The 16,761-nt window shown below is 36.1% G+C and overlaps 1 protein-coding gene across 3 annotated transcripts in view; it reads left to right on the forward strand.

The window, feature by feature from the left end:
* Positions 1-16,761, forward strand: part of TTBK2 (tau tubulin kinase 2) — an 81,937-nt gene that overhangs the window by 57,330 nt on the left and 7,846 nt on the right. For 2 of the 3 annotated variants that reach the window (XM_064713863.1, XM_064713862.1), the window contains 2 exons: positions 4,104-4,352; positions 14,706-15,967. In XM_064713863.1, the coding sequence (XP_064569933.1) occupies positions 4,104-4,352; positions 14,706-15,967 (1,511 nt within the window). The remainder of the gene's footprint in view (positions 1-4,103; positions 4,353-14,705; positions 15,968-16,761) is intronic. The other variant, XM_064713864.1, reaches the window with a different exon arrangement.

A 16,761-nucleotide genomic window follows, 5' to 3' on the forward strand; every position in this document is an offset into this window, starting at 1 on the left:
AGATTATCATGGAAAAGGCAAGATGTATGGACATCATACTTTAAATAATGTCATTTATAGAAGATTTGTTTTGTATAATAGAAAATATAGAACTGTGTTAAACAACACAGATGTCCTGCAGATTTTTGAGATTTAGTTTGAAATATTAGATGCATGAAAGAATTTTTGATGGTTAGAAATCTTTAAAGGTGAAAAATTATTTTAAATTTTCAAGTTTTTGTATTTTAAGGTCAGTTTTAGTAAAACAAACAAGAAAAAGCAGCACTTGGTCCTGTAAAAAATACTAATTATCAAGTGTCTTTATTTCAAGAGCCCTTAAAAACAGCTTGTAATTTTCTAATAAAATGCACTATACAATTGTACACTTTATGCAAATGTGGCTCTTTTGGGGGAAATAGCTGTTTTACATTAAACTAAAAGTAGAGGTGGTACAAATATTATATACTACAGTGCAAAAAATGGACAATATCTTTGTCTGTGAAGGAAGAAGCTTCAGAACATGGGAGCAGAAATGGTTGCAAACAAAGTTAATTACTATAAAATGCATTGGAAGAAATACTGGCTGAAGTAGAAACTCGAGTGAAATTATATTTTACTCTCGCTTTGCAGGGAGATAAGTAGCATTTGTCATTACCTCAAAAAAGGGGGAAATTAATATAGTTTATGTTATGCTGGAAGAGCAAGTAGTGTTGTGAGTGCAAGATGAATGGCAGGAAGGAATTTGGTGTTTCAAAGGTGAATGATGTACAATAGAAAATATAAATTGACCTGAGAATAAAAAAATGGAAATTACTTAGCCAGTTTAGTAGCTGGGAACAGAGTGTGCCTATACAGTGTGTCTCCTCCAACTGTGATGGCAATTTGGGGTAGTCTTCCATCTACCTCATTAGCCCTTGAAAGCCACACAAAGCCTAAAAGGCTATTTCAGGGTGAGTTTTTCTTTTTGGCCTTCATTGATGCATTCCACTTTATAAAGGATACTTAAATATTCCCTGTGAAGGGCACTAGAACCTAGTTCTTATAGGTGAGTGTTCTTGTCACTTCACTGGGAGCAAGTGTGTGTGTGCCTCTTCTTCTCGCCGTTCTCTCTGTGCAAAGGTCCTGGTGACCCCTGAGAGCCGTTTGGTAGACTCCTTTTCTTTCTTCCTCCGAGTACTTGCCCTGAAACTACACATTGTTTTTTCAATGTGATCCTTGATTGTGCATAAGATGTTCTTGTTCTTTAGTATTTTTTCTAGGTAGCACCTTCCTGGCAATAAAAATAATAGGCAAAGGTGATACTTTACTTTTCTGCTGATTTAATTATATTCCGCCAGTTACTAAGAGCAGGCTTGGATTCAAGAATGTCAATTTTAGAACTATAAATTAAATTTATGTTACTAAAAGGGGTTAAAATAGATGTTGAAATTGTAATAATTTAGAAACTTATAATTACTGAACTAGTTCACTCATTTCAGACAGCTTGAAACTCTAGGACATGCCAACATTCGTGATCATCATGCTTATGAATATACCTCTCATATGGGTATATGTATTCTACTGACCTGCTTCACTGTGACTTAGAACAAAGTATGGTTTTGCTTTTTGGGCTTATTTTGATAGGTTTGTTAAATATGCAAGCAATTACTTCAGTGGTGAAAGCATAAAATAGTTTTCCTATCATAAGTCAAGTATTTTTTTGAATATTTCCTTTTTGCTTTGGTGATTCTTCTTTGTTCTTCATTTCTTTCAGAGCTTTATTGTTCACTATTTTATTAACTACTAGCATGGATGTTTCTGTATGAGAAACTAATATTTCATACACTCACCCATAATTTTATTTTCTTTTGAAGGAAAGAAATTTCTGGTCTACAGTCTTTCCATTTGTAGATAAATATTCTTCCTGAAATTGTTTGTGTATATGGACTTCCTGTAATGTGGATATCACTTCTCACTTGTTATATGCAGCATCAGCATTCTATTAAAAATGTAGAGAAATGTAAAGAAAGGAAACTTGAACTCAAAAAATAAGAGAGAAAAATGTGTTAGTTATTGGCTTGGGGATGAGAAAGTCTCAGGCATAAAAAATTACATCAAATTATGCTATTATGAAAAAAAAGGCCTGCAGGTAAGAGAAGCATTTTTCATGTTATCAGTCTTGGTTTTTCAGTTGCAATACAAATTCTGTGTGCTACCAGCAAAGACCAGTTTTATCTGGCTTAGTTGTGGGCACATGATCACATATATGTTGAATACTCAGAGTATGCTAAGGGTGTATGTGCTGATTTTATGCTTTAATAATAGATTTATGTTCGCTTTGGCTGCAGGACAGACAGTGTGGGATTTGCTGTAATATCTACTGGTATGAAGGTAATTTGTCAAAAGAATTTGAGCTGATCTACACTAAAAGTGAATTTATACTGGAGCAGCACTTTGCATCATACAGCTCTAGTTTTCTTTTCCTACACCTGGTACTAACAGGCTAGAGCTGGAGTTTGTGTCTTATGGACCCACAGCCTCATTAATTTTCTGTTTGTATTGAATTGCAAAGAACTCCATACAGTGCTTTCACAAATCCTTGCAACTTATATTTATCAAGCAGATATTTCAGTAAATAAGAAATAATGGATTTGAAGTAGTTAAGTATGTAACAGCTCTTTCCATCTTCATTTTCAGTTTAAATTAAACAACAGTTTGCTTTGATCTCACTTGGCTGACAACACAAATTTGTGTAGATGTATATGTGTGTATGTGTGTGTTATAGAAGAGGGTTTACTGTGTGAATCTATTTTTTTTGTTATTTAGAAATATTGCTGAAATGGAAATTTTATATGTCAAGGTTATGTTTATCAAAAGCTTGCTCTTAAATATCTATTTATTTCTGAGTTGTAAGTAATTAAATTTTCATGTACCTTGTCTTCTCATTTGCTGCTTTTATGAGGCACTGGAAATACTTTATTTTTTTCCAGTTGCAAGTCAGTGATGCATTGTGGGACCTGAAGCTTTAGTATTGACACAATTAAAAGATACCTTTTCCTTAGAAATGGAAATGCTTGCTAGATGGTCTTGCTTTCTAGAGGATATAGGTTAGAATTGCAATGGTATAAAACAAAAAGTCACCTTCATGAAGCATGAAGCTTGCAGAAAATTTCCTTATCTCTACTCTTCATGGTTTTCTCTAACTGTAATTGGAACAAAGAATTGCAAACTATGTATAGCAATCTCATTTACAGGTATTTAAGTGTGTCACTATGAGATATTTATTCAGTACTGGTAAAGGTCTTGCAAAAAAATAGTGGATTTTAGCTTTGTATATCAAAGCTATAGGTTTATTAGAATCATCAATAAGCAATTTAAAAATGTACTTTGTCTAAAATTAACCATTTGGAAGAGTTTGCAGTTCCTATTCTTTTTTCTTACCTCTTATCTAAATGCTTTAATTAATGTAGTTCAAGATGAAGCAATTGTTCCTTGATTCTCCAGGCCAGTGTAGCCTTCTAGTTTGGTCTCATATTTGGGAAATTTAATCAGAATTGTTTAGTATTAACCTTACTGATTAATCCTGTCAGAGGCAGTTCTTAATGTATGCTGCTTTTGGCACAGCAGTAAAGCCTTCAAAGGGTGTATATGCTATCACTGTAGTAATCTCAGAAACACAGATATGATGTTGTGCGGATGTGCTAAGTGTTTGAAAGGATCAGTCAATGATCAACGAGCCAGTTATCAACTGATGTACGCAATGTCCTTGAAACAGCCTCTGATAGTTTATTACATTTAAAGCCCTACCAGCCCTAGATTGTTACTGACCAGTTATTATGGTTGCAGAGGTTGGACTTAAAGAATCTGATTTTATTTCCCAACCTAAATGATTCTATGATTCTAAGACTGAGTGAATGAAGAGTCCAGCTAGAGAAATTATAATTACTCTTGATTTTGATACTGGATTTTTGAAAATGATGGAAAATGTGAAGATTAGACTTAAGACACCTCTTAAATTATGACCTTTCAGCCTCTTAGAGAGTTGTGAATATGGTTTTTGAGGAAATGCATACAGGCGAAACATAAACAAGAATTATTAAAATATATTCAACCTTATTTTCTTCCCCGCCATGTTGTTCTCACAGCTCAACTCATGTCATATGCTGCATTTCTCCACTCCAAGAATTTCAAGTCCCATCCTCCGCACCATGAGCCCTATAGCCTATCTGTCCATCCACTCGGACCCTCTGAGGGAGGCTGCTTTACCCAGGAGTCAGTCAGCTGAGAGCCACTCCTCTTCCTCCCGCTCAACTGGCCGTAGGCAGCTTCCTGTCATTCCCTGTGGCAGCAAGCTCCCCCCTGTCATTCGCATCTCAAAAGCACAAGCTGAGCAGGTGAATAAGCCTTGTCTTCATAGAAATGACTGTGTTGTAGCAGTCAGCTGTAATGTTTCACGTTTTCAGTTGCTCTGCACAGTCTGGTGGTAGGCATATGCTAGTCATACTGCTATACACAGCATCCTAAAAATGTTTTGAAAAATCAAGTTGGGGAGTAAGAATGGATCTTTTCCAGGAATAGAGTTGGGAATACTCTGTGAGGAAGATAATACTGTCCCACTTAGAAGAGGGGAATATTTAAGGAGCTGTTATTCAAGTTAAGATCTGGAGCACAAAGCATCTTTGGATGTTCTGAAAGACAGATTCACTTCCTCAGAGATTTTCTCTTGAAAAAAGATAGGATTATAAAATATAGATTTTTTTTTTTTTTGCTTAATTTAAAGCTAAGAATAATGGATTCCTATAATCACAGTACTAGCTGAATTTCAAACTGGGAACACATTAAAATTTTGACTGCCCTAAATGATTTTAATGTGACAAAAAGAGATCTAGTAATAGTAAGAACATTTCTTTGGAAATTAGCAAGTAATAAAATTTTCCCCTGCTTACAGTTTATAGAATAAAGATGGCAATTATCAGTGGTCACAGATAATCAAAATGCCACTAAAGAAAGGGGACTTTTTGTAGTTTTGTATTTCCAGTTTCATTTCAATATGAAAGATCAAGGCTTGCAGTCATTATTGAAGTTAAGTGTAATTTTTGTATTACAAAAATAATTTTTGTGTTACAAAAATATTGAGATCTGCTAAGTAGTGTGAGTTTGCATTGTTGGGTAAAGCAGTATGACATAGCATTAATGCATAAGACTGACATATCATCATCATTTTACCATTAATGTTTCATTTGGATTATACTTTGTGTTGCCTTTCATTTCCAATGTATTTTTCAGTATAAAAAGTTCTATATTCCAGTTTTTCTTTTCTCAAGGAAGAATGAACAGGAGTATTGATATTAAAAGTAATTCATTAAGCTTAGTTACTTTCAAAATCTTGTAGGACTATTGGTATGTGATAACAAGGTAAAATCCTGACTGTTTTTTAGCTGAATATTAAAAAAAATATCTGTGTTTGATGTATAAAAACAAACAGTAGCTCCCCGGTGTTCATGACTGTGAACTTGATGGGATACCAAAATACCACATCTTCATGATGGCTGACATACTGATTAGGGAAAGGGACCTAGGAGAAAATAACTCATTAGGAGTTAAGTTTCAGTATTTTTTGGCATTAGTTTGTATCCTAGGATGCAAGATGACCTTACTTTTTGGTAGTTGGGGTTTTTTGGGTTGGGTGTTTTTTTTGGTCCCTATAGCTACGATTTAAATTTTTCAGCCAGAATCTATTGCAGATGTAATTAGCAAACTTAGTAAAATGTCCATAATGCTCAGAAAAAGAAAGTTGGCACAGAGGATCTTCTCTGGCTTCCTTAGTACCCAAAAAATAAATACAGCTGCAATATTAATAAGGGCTGCAAAGTGATGTACTTTGTCATGTGAAGAAGACCTGGCATTGTGCCAGGGGCTGCTGCTCAGTGGAGTGAACATTAAGCTTCTTCTTTCCTTTTACCTGGTAAGTGCTTGACTGCTGTGTTGCTTTTTGAGCTGTGATTTAAAAGTCATAACTGTGTTAAGAATGATCAGTTTTTCACTTTCCATGGAAAATACAAGCACGTGATTATTTACTTCATTCCAACAAAGAAAGCCTCATGTACTTTATGGCTCACTGAAGAATTCAAAAACTTTTGCAAGTCCTTCTCTTTTTGACATATTTTAAATATTTAAAAGATTTTTAATGTCATTCATGCTAATCTCTACAAATATTTGGTATTGAATATATTTTCATGTCTTTCCTGCTGTCTGCAATTTGGTTCAGCATTCATAACTAATGTATTGCAGAGGTCAGGGATCTGTACTGTTGAATTTAGTTTCATGTATTAAAAAATAAGAAATTATACATTTGTTTCTGAAATCAAGCAAAGTGACTTTCATTCCAGATTTTTGATGAATGTGGTTTCAGGAGCTCTAACCTATCTTCCTGTACTTTGGTATCAGATAGGTCATGAAATCTCTGTATATTCTCTGCACACTAGTGCAGATGTAGGTTGGTCTATATTTGCTCAATACAGGACTCCTGTCTTGCCATACATAAATTATGAAAGAGAATTGGAGTGTTTTGTTTCAGCTCTCCTTAGTTATTCAACTTGCAGCATAAAGAAAAGAGTGTGACAGCATTATAGCTCTCAAAAAACCCAGATGAATTCTTTGTACTTGGGTCTGAAAAGTGTGTCTGGAGTGCTGTTAGTATCCTTTTCATCTACAGCATGGTCAAATTGTACAGCAAATCCTCTTGAAACCTAACACTTTTCTTTCTTTCTTTTCCAACCAGATGAGTTGTCTGCTTATTTAGAGAGCGGCATTGGGTGTTGTGTGAGGTCAATGGTAAAGGTGATGTGAGTGCAGCAACTGCTGGCCAGGGCTGTGTGTGAAGATACTGCTTAAGTAGTTTTAGTGCTAAATGTGCAGCTGTGTCTTAAGAAACAATCAAAATCAGTGAGTGCAGATTTCTATTTCTGGTTTCTCTAATTCTCCAATAAGATAGTGAACACCTCTTTTAGCCACGGCAGCAATCTAGAATACTTCTAAACTGGCTGCTTTATAATATGATACAGCCCTTAACAAAGGTGGATTCCAGTTTTGTCTGTCATTCAGATGTTTCTTTTTTCAGTCTGCTTAATCAGGTATATTGGAATATGAATCCCAATATTACCAGTTAGATTGTGCCTGGGCCAGTCTGACCCTCGTGGCTGAGCCAGAGGCGGCTTCTGTGGTGCATCACCCCAGAGACACCTTTAGCTTGCTGATGGTTTCAGCTGGGCACTAAACAAGTCCAGGCTTGTTAGGGACTCCATTTACCTTAGGAAGAAGGCTTCAGGCGAAGGTGAGGACAAAGGAGGGATTCTGCTGGAGGGTTTAATATCCAGAGGTTTATTCCATGGTTACAGATGTCTGAATCTTGGGAAGAACCCCAACAGAATTCCGAGCACATTGCCGGACTCACCTTTTAAGCTCAGGGGGAGGGGAGGGGAGGGGACAGGTGAGCCACCAACCAGGTGGGAGGGGCAGGGTCTCAAGGGACGAGGGACACCTAGACAGGCCAATGACCTCTGGGCCTGAGGGGCATCCTTTGAACTTGACCAACCACACTACGCCTTTGCTGGAATGTTAAGCCTGATTGACAGGACTCACTCAGCAAGGGGGTGAGGGGGGAAGGGAGGGTTTTGGCACAGCTGGGTAAGGGACCCGGAAGTTTAAAACACACTGCAACAAGGTATGTGCAGGGAGGCTAGTTTAAATCTTCTTATTTTATGGTTATTCATTGTGTTAGGGAAGGCTAATCTGTGTCTCTCAGGTTAAGCAATTAGAATTAGTTGGCACTTATACAAATATTTTCTGTCTTAAAATTCTCAAATTTCTACCTTACTGGAACATTTAAAAAATATTTTGTAATTATATACTATATAATTAGTTACAAGATGCTCTGAAATATTCCCACACAAGAAGCTATGGAAATGCAAGCCATCACTTTCATATTCATATCCAAGAAAAGAAATAATATACTGATCTGAGTTGAAAAGTTAAGTTTGCCTGTAGAAAAAAGGTTCCAATTTCAGATTTTACAGAATTGTTATGCCTCTTGTTACCTATCTATCCTGATGGAAAATATATGGAGTCAGCATGAGGTTTAAGTTAGGTTCTTCCCTGTTTCATTCAAGGCAGAAATGCAAGAAGTTAGTCCAGCTTGTAGCTATGAGAACTGTTTGATACACAGTAGATTTGATTTTGTTAAGCAGATGTTTACCATCTCATTCATGATGGGGTAATTGTTAATAAGTGTTAATTTTTCAAAAAAATTTACCCTGGCTTGCTCACATTCTTTTAAGCAACTGGATTTTATATTGGTAATAATGTTTCTAGAAGAATTTTCTTCTACACACTCTTTCTAATGCGAACAAGTAAAAATTTTTATTTTTTACTTTTATCCAAGTGTCCGAGGAAATTGCTTGATACATAGAAATCTAAATGCTGCCTTTTCAGAGCAGTCTTCTGTTTGAAGGAAATTCTTCAGGCATACTTTTTTCTCATCTGCCTTTGGTGTAAAGAAGAACTAAAAGTACAGCATGTTAAATTCTTGCAATGGAAACTTTCCACATTGTAAATTAAATAATTAAGAGTTGAGGACAAGCAGTCAGCATGAATGAATAAATTTTTCCTGAATAGTGTGTTGCTGTAGAGAAGATTTCCATTTGTAGTGACAGAAGCATTTTGGCCTTTCTGCTTCTGCAGGTTTCTCTACTAGAAGCAGCAGAAAAGTGATGAAAGTCTGGACTGAGCAGTGGTAATAGCATCTGCATACATTGAGTCAAAGAACCCCAAAAATATAAAAAGTTATAATTGTTTAACATGTTTGTGTTTCTGGCATCAGCAATGCTTTTATGATTCCCAAAATTTGTAATCACAACTTGCAGTTAGTCTTGTCTGTTCTTGAAGTTATCTTTTTTTTTTTTTAATTATTCTTTTAAAATACCCATCCTATCCAAAACATGTGTGATTTGTTACATTTTTCTAACATCATAATTTCATTAGCATAAAATAAGTAAAGGTGTTTCAGGAAAGCTAAGTGGTCTGTGGGATTTCCCATGGAGAGCTGATTAACTCTGGGGTCAACAATTGTTTCCATGATGACACTTCATACTATAATCATCTTGAAATAAATAGGTGGTTACAGTTCAGGACATAATGAATCATGATTGTTTGTCCTGTAATTAAGTTATAATTGATCTAATTAATATAATTAACATTGTGTCTGTAGATAGGTCTACATACTGTCTACAATATAATTCAGAAGATAATCTTTAATTTAGATGTATTTATTTCTTAAAATAATTGTATTCTATTATTAAAATCAGATATGATTCTAGTGCAACTGTAATTACAGGGAAAAAAATTCACACCTCTGAACTGTGCATTGAGGCAAATCAATGCTTTCTTTAAAAAGAACCATTTCTTTGGAACTCAAGAAAAATACTACAATACTGATCATTTTAATAGCAGTATCACAGGAGTATTATGTGTGTGTTATGAAATAATAGTCTATAAGTGCTTCTGCTTTCCATTTCAGCAGTAAATTCCAAGAATGTTCTTCAATTGGTTTATGCAATATATAGAAGTAGTTTCAAATTGAATGAGTACCTGTTTTAGTCATGTTACCAAATTAATTAGTCACTTTTTAACAGTCATGGTCATTCTCTAAAAGGAATCAAATTACTATTTTTAGAGCAATCAGTATTTGCCCTGTATAGGATATAGCTTTATGTTAGAACAAAAAAAAAAAAGTCTAATTTTGTCTGATAAGTGGGCTAGGAATAACTGAAAAGTGAAGCTCTATAAAGAATTCAAAAGTTAAACCATGGCTAATAAGCCTTAGAGAAAGACTGTACACACAGATCTCTATGTTCTTTATCCTCAAAAGCTACCTATCACATTACACAATTTGAAAACACAGTTGTCCATTTATAGCTCTGCGTTTATTCCATCCTCTTCCCATTTCTCACAACCTCCGTGTAAATCAATGGCCAAATTAACATTATAGAAGAAATAATGTATCTGAAGAGCTGTGGAGAGCAACATGTGCCTCTTAATACTTCACTTCTCTTTAGTCTAGGATTAGGGCCTGCCACATGTGAGTTTTTACTAAAAAATGATGGTGTCCTGAGGCCCAGCAGTTCCTACAAATGCCTGCAATGCTTGCAGTACTATATATACGGGACTATTGATAAGGATTCAGTATCAAAATTTAGTCTAGTGTTCCACAACACACTGAATTAAAGCCATATGTTTATCCTGTTTATCCCCATATTAGTCTATTTGTAGAAACAGTCAATATACTTTAGTAAACATATAAATAATTATCTTTAACTTCCCTGCTGTGAGCTTAATCTGGGAATGGAATGTAAGGGATACAATGACCACATTCTAGAAAGTCAGTAGGAGTGACAGTGGTAGATAGGGAGGATTTTGGGAGGTGGGTCTGTCCTGAACAGGTAGCTGTGAGCTGTCTCCCAAGATGTGAGGTGTAGCAGTGTGAGAATGGCACTGGCAGTAAATTACAGGACAGTGCATTATATAACTTTGGCTTTTTCATACAATCTGCGATTCAAATTTCTTTGCAGAGGCATAATATTGTGTGAAGAAATAGAAAGTAAGTAATGTAAGTAAAGAAAAGCTCATGAAGTAAGAGGAAGCTGGTGAACTGGAAAGATTTAGGGAGAATTTTTGGTCTTGCAAATCAGAGTTGCACTTCCAGACTTGTACTAATATTATTTTTGTTCCTACTGGCTGTAGAGCTAACCATAGGTGAAAAAGAAGCAGGGAAAAGAGAAAAGATGTGGGGGATTTATTCTCCTGGATACAAAAGCTTCACGGTTTACAAAGGTAGCAAAGATGTTCTGAAGAGTAAACTGATTAGGTGAAGTGTCTTCAGAATGTCCAGTAATATAATGATGATGGTGTATTAATATGAAAAACTCCAAATAATGAAAGGTTTAGCAGGAAACAGAGCTACACACCACGTCTCTAAGAGGCCCAAAGTCCTGACAGCCCTTGACATTCAGAAGTATCAGACATCATGAGTGGAATGAAGAAGCTATTGCTGATATTATAAAATGATCCATATTCACACCTTTATGTCTTTGAGTTTAGCTCTGCAAAATTGCTAAATGAGTGTTTCATTCCTCTACAATTAGCTGTATATGTACACAGAGGCATTCATGCAAGCATATTGCTTACTATTGCAGCCTGTCAATGGTTTAAAAGGAGGAAAGTTTATCAGATGCCATGGAGGATGTTTATGTTGTTGTTTTGTTCTTATTCCTTCTTGACATCCCACTCACTCTCGTAAAATTTCCTGAAGAAATGCAGGGTAATTTCTCATCTTGGTTCAAGTGTGAATTTGAGAAAACAGGAATTAAGAAATTATTTAGGGAAGGCCAAAAGATTCAAGACTATGGTAGCAGTAATTTAATTGGAATATTTTGGAGTTAAAGGAGAACCTTGAATTAATTGTTCCATATATTGTCTCAGCCATTTTTAGTGATCTGTTGTGTCACATAACTCCTGTTGAAGTGTGGGAGTTGCAAAATCAGTGTTTTAAACTAGTTATCATGTTGAGGTGAAAGGTAGGATTTTAAGTTGTATTCCCCATATTTCACTTAGATGAATTGTAATCTTTGTTCCTCAGGTTCGGTGTTTTACATAATTGGCATAATTAACCGCAAAAATCTCATAGGATAAGAGTGTATTTAGCGGCACAAGAAATAAAAATATGAAGTTTATGACTGCCCATTTAAATTTCTTGAACACATATGTGAAGTGTCAAGTCCAACAGGGATCTAGTTCTTGTACTTTGAGAAGACCAAGAAGAGGTTTATTGACCATGTGAGAAAACAAATTTTTGTTTGTTAGTGAATAAAAATCAAGAAAGTGATATATGTGTTCAAAAAGCCTTTTCTGAAAGTTTGAATTATTTAGTAGTACCAGATTTTTAATTGATAATTAGTCATCCAGTATCCTTTTCTTTTCTCCATTTGTTCAATGTTTCTTTTTCACAAATAGCTCCTGCCTATTTGATTGTAGGTGGTTCAACAAGCCTAATCTCCTCTTTCTTGAATGTAAGGGTTAAATCTCTATGGCCAAGATATGGTGGAAAGACTAGAAAATTCTCTCTCCACATGTGGCAAAGGATATGAAGTCTATTGAAAAATGTAAATTACCTTCATATCAGAGCTGCTTTCTTCTAGCAAAGAATTGACACATGAAAGAGGTTTCACAAGGAAAAGAGAGTTTTAATGTAAATGTATTTTTGCAAAGGAGGATTTAAATGCAGTTGCAGTTCTTCTTGAAATATATCAAATAAATACCCTTCTGAAAGCAAATGCATAAGGTTGTCTCATCTCTGTAAGTTGAGAGGACACCCCGATCATTCTGTTCTGAGGGAAGTTATCCTTCAGATATGTGGAAGATAACTCTGGTGTTTTAATCCTAAATTATTTGGATTGGCAACTGGATTAGCTCACCCAGTGAAAAGTTTGAAAAAGGAAATATTTACACATGCTTATTTTTGAGATGCATCTGCAGCCCTGGAGAACAAGGTACTGAAACAAACTATTGAAACAAGACAGAGCTCAGTGGACATCAAATGCCCAAGTGAGCTCTCCAAAATTTGAACCTCCTCTTCCAAGGATAATATTGCATTAAAATTTTCTGAACTCACTTTTACCCAGGTTGTAGATCAGAATTTTTAAGCAAGCTGATGATTTTTGTCTGACAGGCCGAAATAAGTCCCTCTGTTGTATGAAAGCAAGTCCTTCAATATAGGCTACCTTGAGCAGTGTTGTCTTCAGGCAAATTCCTATGTCTGGATGAAAACCTATGGGACAGCTCCCCTGTTTCATAGATCTTTTTGTTTTTATTTTTTTTTCTCCTCCAGTTTTTTCTTTTTTCTTTTCTGTGCAGAGTTCTCTCTAAACTGTTTTTTAATATTCAAGATTAAGGCACTAAATGATCTAATCATAGAAAGGTGCCTTTAAAGACAATTCTATTTCCTCTGTTCTTTCTGTAGCTGAACTGATGGTCTTGGATTCTCTCAAAAGAAGTCTTTTGCACTAAGAAACATTTCACTAACTCAAAAGGGAAATAGTGTTTCTTTCAGATGAAAGAACCTGGACTAAGAGTAAGAGGAGATGAGTAGGACTGTTTTTCCCAAACTAAGTAACCTCAGATTTTTGCTCAACGTACCATTTTAATTCAGCAAACATGGAGGACTGTATTGGCCCAAACTTGAAAACAAATTATAAAGGAAACAAAAAATAGACTCTTACTGCAGGTCTCTGTGTGATTATTTTTTTGTTTCATTTGGTTTCTACTGCCAGTAATACCAATGTTCTAGGCTTCTTGCACAAGCCTAGTAAGCTCAGCACTGTGTACAATTTCTTTAACAAAATCAAGTAAAATCTGTATTATAACATAGCAGAATGCTAGCAATGCTCCATTTGGTTTCTTTTCTACCAGTAGTGAATCAAGAAAGTGTTTTTAGCCAAACTCAGACTCCAGTTTCCACTTTCTGTTGAGTACAGATTGTGTCAGATTCATGAAGCTATAGAATAGAAAGAGACACAGAGCTGAACTCTCTGTCCATGTCGAAAAAGATGGAATGGTATCCCCTTGATTTTTAATTTTTTTTTTGCTGTTTAGACCAACTTACTCGAACCAATATCTATAAGCCAGAATGCTGGACTCCTCTTCATGTGAGAGTGCATTCCTCCCATGTCTCCAGAGACAAAACTTGTGTATGTGCTCTCTCTTGTGTATGTGTTCTCTCACCCTCTCACCTCATGATTCTTGCATTTTTGTCTGTATATTTGCCTGTCTTCAATGGGGAAGGTGAGAAACAACTCCACTTGGGTTTTTTCCCCTTTTGATGGGAACTAGAGGAAGTGGGTCTATACCCATCAAGTAGGGAGAGATATGAATGCAGGTTTCCCATTTCCTGGACACATACTCTAACAATTATGCTGTGTGCCAAAGACAGCACTCATCATAACCAACTGTTTTTCAAAGAGTATCTGACTTAATGATATATACAGGTGTTAGGAGTGCTTTATGTGTATCTATTGGATCAGACCTGTTAAGGGATTTAGAGATGTAAGTATTTACTTTTTGAATGTCTTAATCACCGTAGGTAAGGAGATATCCTAACCAGGTTATCTAGTTAAAATGGGGCATAGGCTTCAGTAGGAAAAGCTATAACTAATGCAGGATACAGAGAAAAGCTCTTTTTCCAGACAAAAATATATTAAGAGCATGGAATTTATGAATCTAAATGTCACTGTGTTCTTTGTCTTCTGCATTTGTCTAAAAATATTGCTGTGTACTTGTTAAAAATTTTACATTTATATACAACTTATTCTAGGAGTATTCAAACTAAGATTAAATAAAAAACACCAAAAACTGCCTGTTAGGATCTCATTCCCGGGGGGTTATACTTGCTAACTGCAACATTTTTCACTGACATGTTTTTTTTACCTGATACATATTTCTATCTTGAGAGGATAGATTTTTTTTTTCCGGATTATCTACATGTACGCTATGAAGTTAGGTATTGTTTGAACATTGTGATTCATAGGAATCATTATATGATGTATGTTGAAGATGTGGAACCAAAGCTGCTATTTAAAGGATGTTACTTGTATAACATTCCTGAGTTTCTCACCTTTTTCTTTAATTTTCCAATGCAGATAACAATACCCAGACCTTCAGTGGCATCCACACAGTCTGCTTCAGAGAGCTTTCACTATGGCCACCAGCTGGAGAGAAGAGAGCAGGATGGTCAATCTGTGGAACATACCATGGAACTTTCCTCTCCAAAGGAAAGTTTGCCAGGTTTGGCTGGGACAGAGGATGCACTTCCAGCTAGTGCGAACAGACCAGATTTGGTACTTAATATTAACCAAGAGGTGCTTGACAGGGGAGGACTTGTCAAAGAATCTGTCCTGGATTGTGACCAAAAGGACCTACCTGAACACAATGGGATACAGGAAGAGAAAGAGCTTGGAAATATTCCTGTGGAGGAGGCTGAGGAAGAAGGGCTCCCACTGGTTTCTGAGGATGCCATTGAAATGCTTAGCAAAGAACAGAATTCTTCTTTGCCAGGAAACTCAAAATCTGCAGAGGAGGAACCTCTAACAAATACTGAAGCAGCTCAAGAATCAAAGTCAAGGCCTATCTGTTTGGTGCCAAATCAAGATGAGGTTCTGAAGTCAATAGCACCTAAAACATCAGAATTGTCTCCCTCAAGACTTAATAACGCACATGTTAATAGACAGGGAAGCAAAATAGCAACCATTCAGGAAAATGGTTTTCATTCTGATAAGGAGGAAGTCCATAGCCAAGACCTGAAATGCCACCAAGTGGCCCTTACTACTATTTTGCAGCAGGAGAATAAAAAAGAGAAAAATGCTCCCAGAAATGGAGAGTTATTCCATTGCATTTCAGAAAATGAGAATTCTTATAGATCTAAGAAGGACTCCGTTAAATCTTCTTTTGTATTCAGGCAGAGTCGAATCCCAGTTTTAGCACAAGAGATAGACTCAATGTCAGATTCCTCTTCTGTTTCTGCAAAGGAAAAGCTTCTTCTAAAAAAGGCCCATCAGACAGACTTGGTCAAATTACTTATGGAAAAGAAACAGCTCAAATCTTTCCTTGGTGACCTCTCAAGTGCCTCTGATAAGTCACTGGAGGAAAAAATGGCTGCTGCTCCAGTACCGTTTTCTGAGGATGATGTCTTAGCTTCGTTTTCTAAATTGACATTGGACTCTCATTTCAGCAAGCAGAATGAAGATAGCTCTCTATCTCCAAGCAGCCCTCAGTCCAGAAAAAGCAAGATTCCAAGACCAGTGTCTTGGGCAACCTCTGATCAAGTTACCAGTTCAAGTTCAGCTCAGTTCTTTCCTCGGCCACCACCAGGAAAACCGCCTACTAGACCTGGGGTAGAAGCTAGGTAATGCAGAGAAAATAGAAATAGATTTTCAGGTTGAAATAGATTTTCAGGAGCTAGACTGCAGTTACTGTGCAGGATGTAATGCTGTAGAAGTTCCACCCTCCAACCAGTTGAAAAACAAATGCTGGGCTTCAGTTCGCTGAGGAACCTTATAATGTTGGAGAATGAATGAGGAGAAGCTGATACACAAAATGAGCCTGGTTCACTGTTAAAACTAATACATTGATAAATGTGCATTCAATTTTTTGAAACGTGACAATCTATAACTAAATTTTTACACATTTTGTTTAAGTGGGGTTCCTTTTCCAGAACTGCTGGTTATTTAAAAACCCATAGAAATTTTTAGGAGCTCTTGTATTCAGCTCCCTTGAAAATTAATCTGTTCTTAATGTAGACATTGTAAATATTTGGAGATTCCAGCCATCACCATTAAGTCAATTAATGCTTAGATCATGTCTAAGTAAACCAACTAATTAAAGTAGGGCAGAGTGAATTTTAGAATACCTCCCATTTGCCACGTCTATATGCAGACAACCACAACTTAGGTTTTTCTGTCTACATTCCCTAGATAAGGATAATTTTGATACAGTAGTGCAAAATCCTTTCAAGGAAGCTACAGTGGGCCTTGCCATCCCTTAAGTGTATGGGAGTGCACTGATGGCGTGCAGGAATGGATGTACCCCTCTGAAATGGCAATAAGCACTGCTCTTCAGTGCACTTCTTCCAACACCACCAGGAAATTCCTGTTATCCTGTAAACACTGAGGCTATTTGTGGGAGTGAGTTTATATAAAT

The sequence above is a fragment of the Zonotrichia leucophrys genome, chromosome 5 (assembly GCF_028769735.1).
Source record: "Zonotrichia leucophrys gambelii isolate GWCS_2022_RI chromosome 5, RI_Zleu_2.0, whole genome shotgun sequence".
Lineage (NCBI taxonomy): Eukaryota > Metazoa > Chordata > Aves > Passeriformes > Passerellidae > Zonotrichia > Zonotrichia leucophrys.